Source organism: Ornithorhynchus anatinus, chromosome 14, assembly GCF_004115215.2.
Source record: "Ornithorhynchus anatinus isolate Pmale09 chromosome 14, mOrnAna1.pri.v4, whole genome shotgun sequence".
Classification (NCBI taxonomy): Eukaryota; Metazoa; Chordata; class Mammalia; order Monotremata; family Ornithorhynchidae; genus Ornithorhynchus; species Ornithorhynchus anatinus.
The window spans coordinates 52,305,494-52,323,506 of NC_041741.1; the positions used below are offsets into that span (position 1 = coordinate 52,305,494).

An 18,013-nucleotide genomic window follows, 5' to 3' on the forward strand; every position below is an offset into this window, starting at 1 on the left:
GAAGGGGGTCATTGGTGCCCTTGGAGAGAGCCAACTCGGTGGGGGTATCTAACTCAGGCCTGACAGCTGTACTCTCCCAAGTGCTTGGTACAGAGGGAGGCCTGCATGGAGCAAGAGCCCAGTACACACCATTCATCAATCAATTGGTTGAGTGAGTGAAGGGGTCAGAAACAGAATCATAGAGGATCAAGAAGGGAGGTGGAGACAAGAGGTTTCCTCGAGCTGCAACTTCCTTTGTCCCCGAGCACGTGGGTTGCTCGACAGCTTTGGGATTGATTGGGTCAGCAGCCAATAGCAGGTTCTGGCTGGGAGACAGTGGTCCCGGGTACTGAGAGCACTGACTGAGTGGTAGGGGGCATGGTCCTTGGCACTTAACTGGGTGCAAGGGGGCACGGTTACTGGGTACCTGACTGGGTGCAAGGGGGCACGGTTACTGGGTACCTGACTGGGTGCAAGGGGGCACGGTTACTGGGTACCTGACTGGGTGCTAGGGGGCACAGAACTGGGTACCTCCCTCTTTGTCCCAGAGGAGTGGGTGGCCTCAGGCCCTTGAGTGGGTATTAAAAAAGGCCTCTGTTCCCACGATGCCATCCTGGCAGTAGGCCCCGGACATGGGGGCCAAAGCAGATGCACCCCAGACCTCAAGAGGCTCGAGACATCTCCATTCCCCTGCCTCTGCCACCAGATAGACCTGGGCATCACCTGGTGTGACAGATTGGGTCCCAACACTGACCAAAACTGCTGCGGCAGCTTGGCATACACTGGACCATCCCCAATGGACAGAGGTGAATGGCTGGGCCCCCACACCACTTCTTGGAGAGCAGCAGGACTCAGTGTCTCACCCCATGTTCATGGCCTGACAGTCCTTGTCAACCACCCAGGGTGGTGGGGGCCGTTGCCTCTGGCAAGTGGGGCTATTGCTACTGGGGGAATGCCCCCCACTGCTGCCTGACAGTCAGGAGCCAGTCGCGGAGTCCTCATTAACAGGCAGCGCCAGACTGACAACCCAGCCGCCCCACCAGCTGACCTGATGGCTGGCATCTCTGGCACACTGTCGTGTTTCTGTGCCGGACTCTTAGTGCCGAAGAATTGCTCTTGGCTTTCGCCTTGGCCTCACGAAAAATTCAACAAACTTGGTAGGCCGAGAAGGGATGGGAGACTCGGCTGCTTCTGAGCCCCCTACACAGCTTCCCGGAAAGGCTAGGGGAATGGAGGTTGGGGAGAGGGAGCTGAGGTCACTGGAGTTGGGGAAAGGGAGCTTCCAGTGAAATGCCTTTCAAAGATGACTGGGGGTTTGGCCTCCGCAGTGGGGCCTCCTGCTGGCTCCACCTCCCTTGGATTTGCAGGAAGTACCCCCAGAGGCCTGTTGCGCAGCGTTCAGGTGAACCTTGACAATGGGGCTTCTGCAGTTCAAGCCCCTTTCACTCCTTTGTCACTTCTAGGGTGTTTTAATCACTGGATACAAATCTGGGGCTGAGCCCTGGCTTCCTGGCTTGGAAAAAGTTCCTGAGGTCTTCATGGCTCCTCTATCCTGGGACCCCTCCGCTCCCTTCTCCGGGATCCCCTCCTCTCCCCTCGGTTCCCTCCTCTCTTTACTTTCAGTGCCTCAAGGTATTGGCATGCTCCCTTGGCTTTACCCTCCCCAACTTCACAGACGATGCCCAAATCAACCTCCCAGGCCCAGTGTCTCTCCTAGTCTACAGTCCTTTGCCTCCTCCTGCCCCGGCGAACATTGCCCCTTGGTGGTCCCACTGACCCCTCCATCCCTTCACGTCCCAAAATGAACTTCCTATCTTTGCTCCCAAACCCACTCCCCATTCCACCTTTCCCATCGTGTCAACGACACCACCCCACTCCCTGCCCCTGAAGCTCACGACCTCGGTGTCATCCTTGACTCCTCTCCCATCTGGTCAGATGCCAAGTCCTGCCAGTTCTTCCTCTGCCATATCCTGGTAGGATTCTTGCCACAGTAGCAGCGGCTGTCTCCTCACCAGACACCCTGCCTCCAGCCTCTCCCCACCTCAGCCCATACTCGGTTCTGCTAATCTCCTCATCTTTTTGCAGCATCATCCAGCACTCAGTTCTTCACTCCTCACATCCCCCCTAAAGACTGCCCATCTTTCTCCACAGAGAGCAGAACTTCCTGGCCATCAGCTTCCAGGCCTTCCCCGTCTCCCACATCCACTCTCTCCTTCTGCTCCTCACTCCTTCTCTGTGGGATTTATTCTCAATTTTCCAGTCCCCAAGCCCTCCCTTACCCTCTTCCTCCAGCTTGGAACTCCCTCCCGCCACAAATACAGCCCTCCATAGCTTTGCTCCTCTCCTAAAACCTCACTTCCTCCAGGAAGCTCTCTCCCCAGTGAATTCACAACCCTCAGGCTGCACCCACCCAACCCTCACCCTTAGCACTTGTGGACTTCAATCAGAGCCGCGGCCCTCGTACACGTGGGTATTTTTTATTTATTTATATATTGGGCGGTACATTCAGTTATCTGTTCGCCTTTCTGCCTTTATACATCTGTGTTGCTTCCTCCTTTGTCCTGGTTCTTCCTCCTGCTTTCACTATTCATAAATTATGTCTGCCTGTCTGTCTCCCCCCGGCTGGACTGTGAGTTTCTTAAGGGTAGAGATTGTGTGATTTGCATCTATTGTTCTTTCCCAAGAACTAGCTCTCCGGAGGCACCTGGGGAAATACAACTGATTGATTGATTGCTTGACTGACTGGAACAATTTTGATGGGGCTTAGGGAGAGGCCCAGACTTTCAGCGTGGTTAGAGGCAAGCGACAGTTTCTATCTCCAAGCCACCAGGTCCCCAGGTACTGGGGCTGAACGTCTCCCAGGGGAGCTGCAAACAAGTGACCCAGCTCAGTGTGGGGAGGGAGGGAGAATGGGATGGATGGAGGGAAGAAAGGAAGGAAGGAGGAAGGGAGGACCAGAGGGAGGAGGAATTGCCTTCTGGCAGAGGTTTCATGCGAGCCACAAGGGAGGAGGCTTCACCATGCTCGCTGCAGAGACGTAGCTCTGTCTGCTACATCTGGGGGTGTCGCTGCAGTTGTCGATGGCTCGGGGTTCTCAGTGTCGTCCCCCCCCCGATCCCCTCCAGAGACGTGTGCAGTCAACAATGGCGGCTGTGACCGGACTTGCAAGGACACGGCGACGGGAGTGCGCTGCAGCTGCCCGGTTGGCTTCACCCTGCAACCCGATGGCAAGACATGCAAAGGTCAGTGTTGGGCCATGCCTGTCTCTCTGGGGTGCAGCCCAGAGACCATCCTCCCCAGCCCCTTGGAGCCCTGGGCAGCCAGCTCTAGGAAAGCACCCTTGTCTTGATTCATCCTTCCGGCTTGTCTGGGGTGACCCCTGGCCCCATACCAGGGGACTCTGGTCGGGTGGGCGGGGGGGGGGAGGTGTGGTGTGTGGGATGGCATGTGGGATGTTGGGTGGGAGGGGAGGAGGTACTTCAACAAAAGAGGAGGTAGCCTAGACTCAGACCAGGTCTCCCAGCTGGTCTCTAGGCTAATAATAATAATGATGATAATTGTGGTATGTGTTAAGCAATTACTACATGTAAGACACTGTACTAAGCGCTGGGGTGGACATAAGATAATCAGGTTGGACACAGTCCCTGTTCCATGCTGGATTCATAGTCTTAATCCCCATTTTACAGATGAGGTAACTAAAGCACAGGGAAGTGAAGTGATTTGCCCAAGGTCAGACAGCAGACAAGTGGTGGAGCAGGGATTCGAACCCAGGTCCTTCTGACTCCCAGGTCCTTGCTCTATCCACTAGGCCATGCTGCTTCTCTAAAAAGAGTAGCTGCAGGGAGAGCATGAACTGAGCACCTGTGGGGTGTAGGGCGCTGTACCTGGGGACCACAAAACAGAGAAGTGACATATTCCCTGCCCACAGGGAGTTTCTGTTCCATTGGAGGAGAAAGACATAAAATTACTTACTGTTAGCCAGGTCCCCAGCAACTCCTCCCCCGAGATGCTTGTGATTTTGGTCCCAGCCTGGAGCAGATCGAGTTAGTTCACATGCCCTCCTCTGTTCCCTGTCAACAAGGGAGATTTGCTGTGTGAACACAGCTGAGTTTATCACTGCAAGACCTCTGAGTAGGGGCCCCTTTGCAGGTGCCCCACCCACCGCAGATGTCTGTCTGCAGGCCACTGTCCCACAGCCAGGCTCCCTGTCTGAAAACCCGTGGTTCACATGAATGCCACCCCGAGGGCAGTGAAATGTTGCTCACTTCCCTTCCCACCCACTCAGTCTAGTGCACTAGCTTACCCTGCATTAGTTAAACAGTCATGCAGTTATACAGACACTCAATTATAGTACTTGTTAAGTGCTTATTATGTGCCAAGCACTGTTCCAAGCACAGGGTAGATACAAGTTAATCAGATTGAATAGTCCCTGTCCCACATGGGGCTCACATTCTAAGTAGGAAGGAGCAGGATTTTATCCCCATTTTATAAATGAGGTTTCTGAGGAACAAAGAAGTTAAAGGATTTGCCCAAGGTCATACAGCAGACACATGGAACAGGCAGGATTAGAACCCAGGTCCTCTGACTCAACCCAGGTCCTCTAACTCTGACTGTAAGTTCACTGTGGGCAGGGAATGTGTCTGTTTATTGTATTGTACTCTCCCGAGCACTTAGTACAGTGCTCTGCACACAGTAAGTGCTCATTAAATACGATTGCATGAATGAATGACTTCCAGGCCTGGGCTCCTTCCACTGGGCCATGCTGCTTTCATACATTTGTCATGATATTCGGATGAGTCTCTGAATATGTAAAAATTGTCAACTCTATTTTTGCACTTATACTCACCTAATGGTGAGGTCATCGGTCAATTTTACCTAGAGCTCAGCGGGTTCCTAATCAGTTTCCAACTGGGTCCTTGCCTTCTCTCACTGACTTCCCATTATCTTGGGGCGCTGGGTGCCTTAAGAGTGAAAGCCTCCCCATCAAGAACTGAATAAATACCATTAATTGATTGATTGATTGAGATCAATCAGGTGTATTTATTGAAGACCCATTCATTCATTCAATCATAGTTATTGAGCGCTTACTGTGTGCGGAGCACTGTACTAAGCACTTGGGAAAGTACTGTACAGCAATAGAGAGAGAAAATCCCTGTGCACAACGAGCTCACAGTCTGGAGGTCAGGGGGAGACAGACATCAATACAAGTAAAGAGACATAAATATAAATAAAATTACATGCTGTGTGCAGAGCACTGTACTAAGCACTTGAAGAGTACAATGTAACAGTTGCAAGACAAGTTCTCTGTCTGCAAGGATCTTATACTCTAGGGGGAGGGAGGGAAAGTTAACCCCTTCACCCCCCAAAACAGAGTAATTGAAATAAATAATTGAATGTACAGTTCATTCAGCCAATAGCACTGAATTATTCGGTGAGGACAAGAGAGTCAGTGGACAGTAGATGTGATCTTTGCCCTCAAGGACTTTTCAGTCTACTGAGTGCAGAGCACTGTACTGAGCACTTGAAAGAATACATTCATTCATTCATTCAATAGTATTTATTGAGCGCTTACTATGTGCAGAGCATTGTACAAAGCGCTTGGAATGAACAAGTCGGCAACAGATAGAGACAGTCCCTGCCGTTTGACGGGCTTACAGTCTAATCGGGGGAGACGGACAGACAAGAACAATGACAATAAATAGAGTCAAGATAAATAGAGTCAAGTTAGGAGAAACGATCCCTGACCTCAGGAATTTTACAGTCTGTCGAGTGCAGAGCACTGTACCAAGTACTGGGAAGAATACTATAGAGTAAGGAGATTTGGTCCCTGCCCTCAAGGAGCTCACAATCGAGCTGGAGAGACAGACACTAAAATATATTACATGGCTTGAGACTGGCTGTCCAACACCCCTGACTCTTCCCTCTCCAACCCTGATTCTCCCCTAAGAGACTCACCCTAGTGCCCTTGTCCATGCAGGATTGTATCTTTTACCTTTTTTATAGGTTCCCAGGGCCCTGTATGGTGCTCTACATGTAGCAAGCAGTCAATACAGTGCTCTGCACATAGTAGGAGCCCAGAACAGTGCTCTGCACTCAGTCAGTCCTCAGCTTTGTGGTCTGCGCTTAGTTGGTCATCAGTCCACTGGTGCTCTGCACACTGCAGATGCCTAAAACAGTTCTCCATGCTCAGCCAGTCCTTAGTCCAGCAGTATTCTGCACACAGCAGATGCCCAGAACAGTGCTCTGCCCTCAGCCAGCCCTCAATTTTGTTGTCTACACTTGATCGATCATCACTCTAGTGGAGTTCCACACAGAGTAGACAGCTGGAGAAAGGAGACGGGGTGAAGCGTGGGAGCGCCTCCCACGTCGGGACCGGGACAGCTTCCAGAGCTGACCCCACAGTTACCGATACCCTCCTGCCCTCCGCTGACCAGCGACCATTCCAAAGAAACTGACCCTTCTGCCTCCACCTGGAGTTTCATCCCCTGTGCCCCCTTCAGTCAGAGTGGATGGGCAAAGGCCCATGAATCCCTGATTGTGAAGGGGGTAAAGCAGCCCACCCTCCCCCCAAACTTGTGTGTGGTTCTCCGCTTGGCGGCGTCTGTTTGCTTTACCTTGGGAGCCCCCGGCCGGACTCCACGACGATGGCCTTTAGACAAACATGCCACGCTCAGCTGTCTGGTTGCCATGGTTCCTCCGGCGGCCACTCCCCCCACCCCCACCCCCAACACGCTCACACACACAAACCATGCCTGCCTCTTTGTCCCGGCCTGGTGGTCCTGTCCCGTGGGTCTGGAGTCACGTGACTCTGCCATCCTGCGGGTCCCCCTGCCCCTGGGAGTAGGGTGGTGGGGTCGGGGCCGAGGGGAGGGGAGATGAGGAAGTGGCCGGCAGCTTCAGTGGCCGAGGCCCAACCCCTGCCATACCAGCTCGTCCGCCGGAAGGGCAATGAGAAGGTGAGCTTGGCCGGAAGATTGACCAGAGAGTGGCAGGTGAGGAGGGCAGAGGAGGGAGGAGGAAGAGGGAGAGCTGAAAGACCACCTTCTAGCTGAAGGATGGGGGGTTCTGCTACTCACTAGGGGACATGCTTGCTTAGCTATGGGAGGGTTTCCCGGGAGCAGGGGTTGCAGAACAACATTTTTAGAAGATCTGGACAACAGAGTGAAGAAGCGTGGACTGGAGTGAGGAGAGGCTAAAGGCCGGGTTGTTGGAGAGGAGGCTGGTGCCCTAGGGGAACCCAGAAATGAGAAGAGCTTGAATCAGGGTGGCGGCCTGGGTTTGGGAGGAAAGGAAGGGGCAGAGCTGGGAATGCTATAGAGGAACGCTGTGACCAGCGTGATTCTTCCCTTGGTGGCCAGGGCTTAGTCAGGAGGGGAGAATTTCCCAGGGGTAGAGGAGGAAGGAGAGAGGGAAGAAGGCCCTGAGGCTGAGGAATGTAACCTGTCCATGAGGACCTATGGTCCAGTCTGTGTAGAGTTCTCCATCAGAAACCCTTTCGATCAATTGTTCAATCAATTGTGTTTATTGAATACTTTGGCAGATCCTGGCCCCTTAAGCTGTCCTTCCTATCCTCCCATTTAGATGCCAGCCCAGAGTCAGAGGCTACAGCCTAGGCCTAGCCCGCTTCCTCTGCTCCCCTCCAGAGACAAATAGCTCTGCATGTGTACATGGGTGCACACACGTGTGGGTGTGAGCATGTGTGAATGGGTGCAGGTGTGTGCGTGGTTGTGGGGATGGGGGGGGATGCTGCTGGGAGGACAGCTGGGGAGGGTTGGGGGAGTCAACCAGTTGCTCTAATCCTGATGCCATCTAGTTTGGGGTAATTCCCAACTATGCTTTCTAGATGGAGATTTAGGCTTGGAGAGGAAAGTGAAGGATTGTAGTTAGCTAAATTCATTTCTGAGGTTACTGTTAGGTGTTGAGCACTGACTTAGGGCATGGCTAGGCATATACTAGGTACTCAGGAGGAAATAGAAAACATAAAAATTGAAGAGCCTCTGCCCACAAGGAGCTTCTGGTCTCGGGGAGGTGGGGAAGACAATTTATTAAGTATTTCCTGTGGGCAGGGAAGTTCTAGGGAAGAATACACAGGTGGAAATTAGAATGGAACCTGGACCTTGGGGGCTCACAGTCTACGAATAAGCGGGAAGAGAGGACTGGTGACAGAAATCTAAGGAACGAAGAAACAGTCTAACATTAAACAACTTAAAAGGCAAGGAGAACTACACTAAATAAAACCCAAAATCAGTTAGGGTACTGAGAATAGAGGAGCAGAATTTCAGGCTCCTTGAGATTCTGAAAAACGATCGCCAGAAGTCAACTTTGGACAACAAATCTAACCAGTCTCGCCCCCAGCCCGGGGCCCAGTGCCCCACTAGGAGTCCAACATGTGCCCCCGAGGGGGTGGGAGTGGAGCTTGGACTTCGTGAGAAAGGGGTAGATTTGGGGTGCCAGAGAGGATGCGGCATAGGTGTTGGTGGGGTGCAGGGAGTGGGGGTGGGGCTTGGGCATGCGAGGGTGGGTGACCCCTGAGCATCCATACAGCCTGGTCCCTGGGGCTCCCTATCAGGAGGCGGGTGTCCAGGTGGGCCACCAGCACCCCATTCTTCCGGACATCCTGGAGCCCTCGGCCGGCCTTAGGAACTGGGACCAAGCTCGCCGCTGGTGGGATCCAGGCCCTGGGGGCTAGGATGGTGAGGGCAGGGGTGGCAACTGTGCCCGCTAACCTATCCCACGGCTCCCGCAGACATCGACGAATGCCTGGTGCACAGCGGTGGCTGCGACCACTTCTGCAGGAACACTGTGGGCAGTTTCGAGTGCAGCTGCCAGAAGGGCTACAAGCTGCTGACGGATGAGCGGACCTGCCAAGGTGACCCTCCCACCTTTTCCCTCCTCCCCCTTACTGGGGCCTAATGGGATGGGGACTGAGAAAGGGGGTGTGGCTGAGGGGCCGGGGACTGAACTGGGGGGTGTGGCTGAGAGGGGGGCTGAGTGGGGGCAGGGCTGGGGGGGTGAGCAAGGGGGTGGGGCTGAGAGGGTGGAGGCTGATCTGCGGGGGGACTAACCCGGGGGCTGGAGGTGGAGCTGAGGGGGCGGAGACTGAGCTGGGGGCGGGACCGGGGGGTGTCTGAGCGAGGGAGAGGGGCTGTGGCCGGGACAGAGCTAGGGGATGGGACTGAGAGGGCTGGGCCTGATCTGGGGGTGGAGCTGAGTGGGGACAGCTAGAGGTGGGGGCTTAGTTGGTGGGGGGGGACTAAGATGGGTTGGCCGCCCTCCTTGTTCCCACCTTATCCCACCTCAGTCCACCATACATAATGTCCTGTTCTCCTCCTCTGGAGGGGCTCTAAGTGTCCACTCGCCGCCTCGCCCACTGTAGTGCTGTGCCCACAGTAATCGCTTGATTTAGCCTGTCTCGAGGCTTGAAAGCCCGGTTGCTCAACTCCAGCTATCTCAGCCCGAGAGAACTGCAACAGCCTCTGCCCCGCCGGCAGACCCACGGAGCTTTATGGCATCTCAAATCTAATCAATCGATCGTATTTATTGAGTGCTTACTAAATTCAGAGCCTGGACTAAGTGCTTGGCAGAGTACAGCACAACAGACTTAGATGTCACGTTCCCTGCCCATAACGAGCTTACAGTCTAGAGGATAGACGTTAATATCAACAAATAAGTAATTTATAATATATAATTTAAAGGCACATACACAAGCTCTGTGTTTTAAACGCGCGTTTACAAAGCAGCTCACTGGGGCCGGTTTAAGCTTCCCCGGGCGACTTGCACGGGTCATTCATTCAGTCGTATTTACTGAGCTCTTACTGCGTGCAAAGCACTGTACTAAGCGCTTGGGAGGGTACGGTATAACATCACATTCCCTGCCCGGAACGAGCTCACAGTTTAGACGGGGAGATAGACATTAATATAAATAAATATATAAACAAATTACAGATAAATACAGACGTGCACATACGTGCTGTGGTGAAGGGAGGGAGGATGAATGAAGGAGCAAGTATGAGCGTCGCAGAAGGGAGTGAGAGAAGAGGAGAGGAAGGCTCAGTCAGGGAAGTCTTCCTGGAGGAGAATTGCCTTCAATAAAGCTTTCATTCAATCGTATTTATTATGCGCCAACTGTGTGCTTGGGGAAAGTACAATACGGCAATAAAGAGTGACAGTCCCTACCCACGATGAGCTCACAGTCTTGAGGAAGAGGGTCCCCTAGAAGCTGCTGCGGGTCCAGATCGTTAGCCGGGGGTGGGGACGGGGGGAGTCGTGAGCCAGGGAGAGAGGAGGAGATGTGGCCCTCGCCATCGGCTCCCGTGCAGGATGCGGGATGCGGGATGCGGGAGGAGGCTGCTCTAGGCCCGGCAATAGGGGGCGGGGGCTGCCTCCTGGTGGCCACGGCGCGCGTTACCGCTCCCGCACACCGACTGCTCTGGGCGGTGCGGTGCGGCGCGGCCCGCCCTCCACCCCGCTACCTGCGCGGGTAAGTCCTGAGCCCCTCCTGGGGGGCGGAGCACTGTGATGAGCGCTTGCGGGAATGCGGTGTGCGTGCACAGCCGTCCCTTGCCTTCGGGGAGCCAGTGGAGGGCTGCGATGCGGGGAGGGGAAGAAAGGACTAGCGGCCGGCCGCGCTCGGCTCTGTCCCCGCAGACATCGACGAATGCTCCTTCGAGCGCACGTGCGACCACACCTGCATCAACTACGCCGGCAGCTTCGAGTGCCGCTGCCGCCGAGGCTTCACCCTGTACGGCACCAGCCACTGCGGAGGTGGGAGAACCCGAGGCCCTAATAATAATGATAATAATTACGGGATTCGTTAGGGGCTTACTACGTGCCGGGCACTGTACTAAGCGGTGGGGCGTACACAAACAGATCGAGCTGGACGCAGTCCCCGGACCGTGTGGAGCTCACGGTCTCGATCCCCATTTTACAGACGAGGTAACGGAGGCACGGAGAAGTGAAGTAATTTACCCAAGGTCATAGAGAAAACAAGTGGTGGAGTCTCGATTAGAACCGTGACCTTCCGACTCCTAGGCCCGTGTTCTATAATAATGTTGGTATTTGTTAAGCGCTTACTATGTGCCGAGCACTGTTCTAAGCGCTGGGGGAGACACAGGGTAATCAGGTTGTCCCACGTGAGGCTCACAGTTAATCCCCATTTTACAGATGAGGGAACTGAGGCACAGAGAACTTAAGTGACTTGCCCACAGTCACACAGCTGACAAGTGGCAGAGCCGGGAGTCGAACTCATGACCTCTGACTCCGAAGCCCAGGCTCTTTTCCACTGAGCCACGCTGTTCTATGCTGCTTCTCCAAGCCAAGGCTGTGCACGGGGGCGGGGGCTGTGGGTCCCAGCGCTAGGGGCTGGTAGAACTCAGTCAGTGGCAGAAGTTGGGGTCAGGCAGAGACTAGGAGGGGGCGAGGGAGGGATGGGGGCGACCGCCGCTCACGGCAGACTTAACATGCTCACGCCTCTGCTTTCAGATGCCGACGAGTGCAGCGTCGGCCACGGGGCCTGCGGCTCTGGCTGCGTTAACACGGCGGGCAGCTACGAGTGCATCTGCCCACCAGGGAGGAAGCTGCACTGGAACAGGAAGGATTGTGTCGGTGAGTGGAGCGGAAGGGGCCGCCCCTGCCCCGCCAGGGGTCCCACGGTGACGGGGCACGGATCGGGTGCCTTGCCCCCAGGGGAGGGTGACGATGTGACCGCCCCGTCGTGGGATCCCTGAAGACTGGAGATGGGAAACAACACCACCATTCAGGTTTGGCTTAGCAGTCAATTCATCTAGCGCTGTGTGTGGAGTGCTTGAGAGAGTAGCTTAGAGTTAGTAGACACAATTCCTGCCCCCAACGAGTTTTCGGTCTTAGAGGGAAGACAGACACTAATCAATTTAAAGACCAGAGGTCCAAGCATGGATAGATGAACCCAGGTGGCAGGACGGGCATGGGGGCGGAGGGAGGGAGGGAGGACGCGAGCCGGGGAAGGAAGGTGACCAGGAGAGGGGAATTTCAGGATTCTCTTTGTTCTCCCTCAGAGACGGTGAGATGTCGCCCCAATAGCTCCCACTCGGCTCCCCAGGCCCAGCTCGCCTGCAGCAAATCGGGAGGGATCGAAAACTGCTTCTTCTCCTGCCGCTCCAACACACGCTTCACTCCAGGTGGCGACGGCGTGGATACCTTCGGGGTTGGCCCTGAGCAGGGCCCTCCCATATGTGCGCACACATACACATTCATGCACACCTCTCCCATATGCATACACTATCACCTGCCCACACACGCACATGCCCTCCCTTACGAATGCACCACTAGCATATGCACATGCATGCACACCTGCCCGTGTGCTGATTTCCCCTAGAGGGGCAATTGGTTGGCAGTACTCCAAGGGCAGGGATGCTGACTGAAGTCTTGGGAGGATAGAACTGCTGCCCATAGCCCGCCTACTGCTGGACCAGCCTCACCTCCCCGTCCCGGTCCTCTTTCCCGCCAGACTCAGAGAACAGTTACACCTTGAGCTGCGGCGTGCCAGTACAACCGGCCAGGTCTTCCCCGCAGAGACGGAACTCCACCCTTCCTGGCTGTGCAGGTACCGGGCGGGCGGACCCTCGCTGGCTCACGACTCCCTCGTGGGTGGCTGGAGGTCAGAGGTCAGGGAGGATTAACAGGCCGGCTATGGGCAGCTGTGCTGGGAGGTTCCCCCCATCTAGTGGCCAGGCTGGATTCAGAAACCAGAATGATGAGGAGACAGTGGTGGGGGTTGGCCAGTTTGGTTCAGTGTTGTCCCATTCCCACCAGCAGCCCATGGCCCCTCGGGGTTCAGGACGTGCCACTAGGCTGGAAGCTTCTGAAGGGCCGGGGTCGGGTCTACTAACTCTTGCCCCCACCCAATGTGCTCTGCACACTGTAGACTAAAAGCTCCTTGAGGGCAGAAATCATGATCATTAATTCTTATGCTACTCTCTTAAACCCTGAGCATATATTAGGCTCTAAGTAAATGCTACTGGTTTTAAGACTGATCAGCTCTCTCAGGGGTAGTCAAACAATCTATTTATTGAGCACTGACTGCATGCTGAGCCCCGTACTGAACACTTACTGTGACCAGAGCACTATACTGAATCCTTGGGATAGTAAAATGGAATGGAGCCAAGGGGGAGAGATAGTCTGGGCCCTCAAGAAGCTGACAGTCTAATGGGAAGGGGCAGAATTATGAGCAAGAGGGAAACTATAATGTTGGTATTTGTTAAGCACTTACTATGTGCCAAGCAATAATAATAATAATAATAATGTTGGTATTTGTTAAGCGCTTACTATGTGCCGAGCACTGTTCTAAGCGCTGGGGTAGACACAGGGGAATCAGGATGTCCCACGTGGGGCTCACAGTCTTAATCCCCATTTTACAGATGAGGTAACTGAGGCACAGAGAAGTTAAGTGACTTGCCCACAGTCACACAGCTGACAAGTGGCAGAGCTGGGATTTGAACTCATGACCTCTGACTCCAAAGCCCGTGCTCTTTCCACTGAGCCACGCTGCTTCACTGTTCTAAGCGCTGGGGTAGACACAAGGGAATCAGGTTGTCCCACATGGGGTTCACAGTCTTAATCCCCATTTTACAGATGAGGTAACTGAGGCACCGAGAAGTTAAGTGACTTGCCCAAAGTCACACAGCTGACAAATGGCCGAGCCGGGATTTGAACCCATGACCTCTGACTCCAAAGCCCATGCTCTTTCCACTGAGCCATGCTGCTTCTCTACAGATGCAGTAGGTGGTAGTGAGAGCTGGGAAAGTTGAAGGGGAGAGTCAGTGCTGCGGGGCTGAAGGAGGGGTGAATATCAAGTGTTTAAAGGGTACATGGAGCCAAGTACATAGGTGACACAGAAGAGAAAGGTGATAGAAGAAATGAAGGCTTAGTCAGGGAAGGCCTTTTGAAGGAGATGTGATTTTAATAAGGCTTTGGATTTGGGGCGAGTGGTGGTCTGTTGTATATCAAAGGGGGAGGGAGTTCCAGGCCAGAGGGAGGATGTAGGCAAGGGGTCAGCAGCAAGACAAGCAAAACCACAATACAGTGAATAGGTTGACATTGGAGGAGCAAATCATGTTAGGTGGGTTGTAGTAGGAGAGGTGAGGTAGGAGGGGGCAAGCTAATTGAGCGCTTTCAAACGGATGATAAGGAATTTCTGTTTGATGTGAAGGGGGACAGGCAGCTACTAGAGGTTCTTGAAGAGTAGAGCGATGTGGACTGAATATTTCTTTTTAAAAACATGATCCAGGTGGCAGAATGAAGTATGGAATGGAGTGGGGAGAGATAAGAGGCAGGGAGGTCAATGGGGTGGCTGATATAGTCATCAAGGAGGGTTGTGGTAAGTACTTGGATCAACATGGTAGCAGCTGGGATGAAGAGGAAAGGGTAGGTAGATGGTAGAAGTCACAGGATTTGGTGACAGACTGAATATGTGGGTTGGTATAGTGAATAGAGCACGGGTCTAGGAGTCAGAAGGTCATGGGTTCTAATCCGAATTCCATCGCTTGTCTGCTGTGTGGCCTTGGGCAAGTCACTTAACTTCTCTGGGCCTCAGTTACCTCATCAGTAAAATGGGGATTAAGACTGGGAGCTCCATGAGGGACAGGGACTGTGTCCAACTTGATTTGCTTGTATCCACCCCAGGGCTTAGTACAGTGCCTGGCACATAGTAAGCGCTTAACAAGTACTATTATTATTATTATTTATCATTATTATTATTATTATGAGAATGATGAGTCAAAGATAATGCCAAGATTACAGGCTTGTGAGACAGGGAAGATAGTGGTGCTGTCTTCAGTGATGGAAAAGACAGAGAAAGGTCAGAGTTTAGGTGGGAGAATGAGTTCTCTTTTGGACATGTTACATTTGTGTCGATGGGTCATCCAAGTAGAGATGTCCTGAAATGCTGGAAGAAGTGTGACACTGCAGAGAAGGAGAGAGATCAGGGCTGGAAAAGTAGATTTGGGAATCATATGCATAGGAAGGGTAGTTAAAGCCATGGTAGTGAATGAGTTCTCCAAGGGAATAGGGGTAGATGGAGAATAGAGGGGGACCCAGAACTGAGCCTTGCGAGACACCCACGGTTGGAGTGGAGACAGAGGAGGAGCCAGAGAAAGAGACAGAGAAGAAGCAGCCAGGGAGATAAGAAGAGAACCAGGAGAAGACAGTGCCAGTGAAACCAAAGTTGGATGGTGTTTCTGGTAGAAGGGGGTGGTCGACAGTGTCGAATGCAGCTGAGAGGTTGAGGAGGATTAGGAAAGAGGATTAGGTCGTTGGATTTGGCAAGAAGGAAGTCACTGGTGACTTTTGAGAGGGCAATTTCTGAGGAGTGAACAAAGGAGAAGCCAGATTGGAGGGGGCCAAAGAGAGATTTGGAGGAAAGGAAGTTAAGACAGAGGATGTAGACAATTTGTTCAAGGATTTTGGAAAGGAATGGTTAGAGGGAGATGGGGTAACAATTGGAGGGAGCCTTGGGGTCAAGAGTGGGTTTTTTTTTAGGATAGGGGAGACATGAGCATGTTTGAAAGCAGTGGGGAAAAAGCCACTGGGAAGTGAAGAAACAAGCCTCCCCAGGGCCCAATGTAGGAGTGGGAGGCTGGAAGCCCAAGGTGCTGTTTGAAGCTCTCTATCCACAGATGCCTTGGCCCTGCCTGCCAAGCAGAAAGCCCGCTTCAAGATCAAAGAGGCCAAGTGCCACCTGCGGCTCCGCAGCAAGGAGAAGTTGAAGGAGGTCCCGAAGCCAACAATCTTGGGTCGGTGTCCTCTCCCTGCCTGCGGAAGTCTATCAGGCACAATCAGGGGCTTGGGGCTAGAAGGCACTAGCAGGGGTGGCCTGGGATAGCTAGGAATGAACCAAAGATAGGACTGCATTTCGGCCCCCACCCCAGGATTCCCCGCTGGACTGAGAGGGGTTGGAAAGATGTCCACTTGGGCCGCTACCCCTCTGGGGATCCCCTCAGGCACTCCCACCACCCATACTCAATCAGCAGACCCAATTTTCCCAACCAAGATGTGAGCCAAAGGCTCATCCCCAGTATATAGGCATTCATGTCGCTGAGCCAGGAGGTCCACACCCCGCCTTGGGCACGGATCCCCTGCCCTCTATCCCACCATTCTCCAGTTTTGCCACTACAAGGCAAAATGGTTGCCTCACCTCACACTCCAAATCCCCAGTAGGACCACCACAGAAGTTGGAGGCCAATGAGTGGGTTGTAGGTCAAGGGTCTGGGGCTGGGGGAGGACTTTGAAGCCTTTGGTAGTCTAATAGTTGAAACGAGTGAACAGAGAAACACCCTTGATCTTTCTAGCCTGCTGGACTGATAGTCGGGCTCCATGTTGAGCACTGTCCCTCTGATTCAGGGGAAGTCCAGTCTGCCCCACACACTTACCCTTGCTACTGAGTCCCTTCCCGGCTCTCCCGCCTGCCATCCAAGGACACCCATTCCCTTTACAGATAGTTTCCCGGTCACCTTCTTGAGCCTCAAGTGCGACTCGTCCAAGAAGAAACGCCGAGGCCGCAAGTCCCCATCCAAGGAAGTGGCCCACATCACTGCTGAGTTTGAAGTGGAGATCAAGCCAGAAGATGTCTCAGGTTTGTGTGCCCTCACTGAGCCCCCAAATGTCATGCCACATGGACCCTGTGGGCTGCCTGTCTGTCCTGGTCCTGTCTGCCCTTGCCTGGCCAGGTACCAACAGCACTGAGTCCCTGCTGCAGGAGGCCTTGGTCCCAACTGCCGTGCCAGTTCCACAGGCTTGAACCCTGAGGCTACTTGGGTGGAACCCCACTCCTCTCAGTTGTCCCTGGTGTCCTGCATTTAGCACACTGAGGACAGGTATGGAGGGAGGAGAGGTGGAGTGGTGGGGGCAGGATGTCCTGGGGAAGGAGAGGTAGATGTCCTGGAGAGAGAGACTGGAGGGGAGATATTGGGGACTTGTCTGCAGTACCTGGAGACCACTTTGAGGGGTTTGGAGCTTGAGGGGCATATGGTGATGCAGGGGAGAACTGGGCCCACCAGGGTTGGGGAGCAGGCCTGGACTAAGGCTGAGGGGAGTGGAGGAGCAGAAGGCATTGGAGACTGATCTGGAATGCTTGGGAGCCCCTCTGAGGGACCCAGGTTGGGAAGAAGGGAAATGGGTAGGGAAATTAGGGGCAGGCCTGGGTCCAGGGATCTGGGGAATGGTGTGGGATTTGGGGGGAGACCCAGACCAGGGGCGATGGAAGCAGCAGAGGAAAAGGAGAAGACCAAGATTTCCAAATGCCCAAGAGCTTGGCCTTTTCCTGCATGAGGCCCAGTTCCCCACGGGGCCTGAAACCTAACCAGAGGGAGAGGCAAAGCACTCTGGGAAAGCTGCCCTCAGGGCAGAGAGGCTGGCTCTGTACTTTCAGCCATGATTCCACTCAAAAGAACATTGGCAGGGGTGGGCATTAAGACTTGGAATGGGACCCCCAAGTCACCACCCTGGGGAAGGATAGGACCTGGTCTGGAGGAAGGGGCTGGACGAGATGACCCGGTCTGACACCCATGATGAGCAGTTCTCCTGTTGTTTTGTACCCAGATGCCTGTAATCTTGACTGCATTCGGAAAAGGATGGAGCAGAAACTGCAAACTGCCATCAAAACGCTGCGAAAATCCATTAACAAGCAGCAGTTTCACATACAGGTTCCAGGGGCAGAGTATGAGGTGGCCCGGAAGGCGGCCAAGGCTGCTGAGGGACCGGAAGCTTGTGGGGCCGGGCAGGAACTACAGGATGGGGCTTGTGGTGAGTCTTGGCTGAGGCAGGGCTGCCCCTGAGAGACCCCTAGTGACCCATGAGAGAGAATTCCGGAGTCCCCTGAGAGGCCGACAGAAACCCCCGAGAGGCCCTCTGAACTCCCCAGCAGCTTGTGGGTGCTGCCCCCAGCCCTGTAGTGCTGGCTGCAGGCTGCAATAGACGTAAGGTCTGGATGCTGGCAGACGTTAGAGAAGTCAAAGCCCCCAGACCCTGGGAGAGTGTGGGATTGTGGGAAAGGGCGGGAGGG

At 54.0% G+C, this 18,013-nt stretch overlaps 1 protein-coding gene across 4 annotated transcripts in view; it reads left to right on the forward strand.

The window, feature by feature from the left end:
• SCUBE1 (signal peptide, CUB domain and EGF like domain containing 1) overlaps nt 1-18,013 on the forward strand; it is an 88,727-nt gene that overhangs the window by 61,770 nt on the left and 8,944 nt on the right. For all 4 annotated transcript variants that reach the window (XM_029079102.2, XM_029079101.2, XM_029079104.2 and 1 more), the window contains 9 exons: nt 3,105-3,221; nt 8,726-8,848; nt 10,627-10,743; nt 11,461-11,583; nt 12,012-12,134; nt 12,464-12,559; nt 15,630-15,746; nt 16,448-16,585; nt 17,551-17,754. In XM_029079102.2, coding sequence (XP_028934935.1) covers nt 3,105-3,221; nt 8,726-8,848; nt 10,627-10,743; nt 11,461-11,583; nt 12,012-12,134; nt 12,464-12,559; nt 15,630-15,746; nt 16,448-16,585; nt 17,551-17,754 — 1,158 coding nt within the window. The remainder of the gene's footprint in view (nt 1-3,104; nt 3,222-8,725; nt 8,849-10,626; nt 10,744-11,460; nt 11,584-12,011; nt 12,135-12,463; nt 12,560-15,629; nt 15,747-16,447; nt 16,586-17,550; nt 17,755-18,013) is intronic.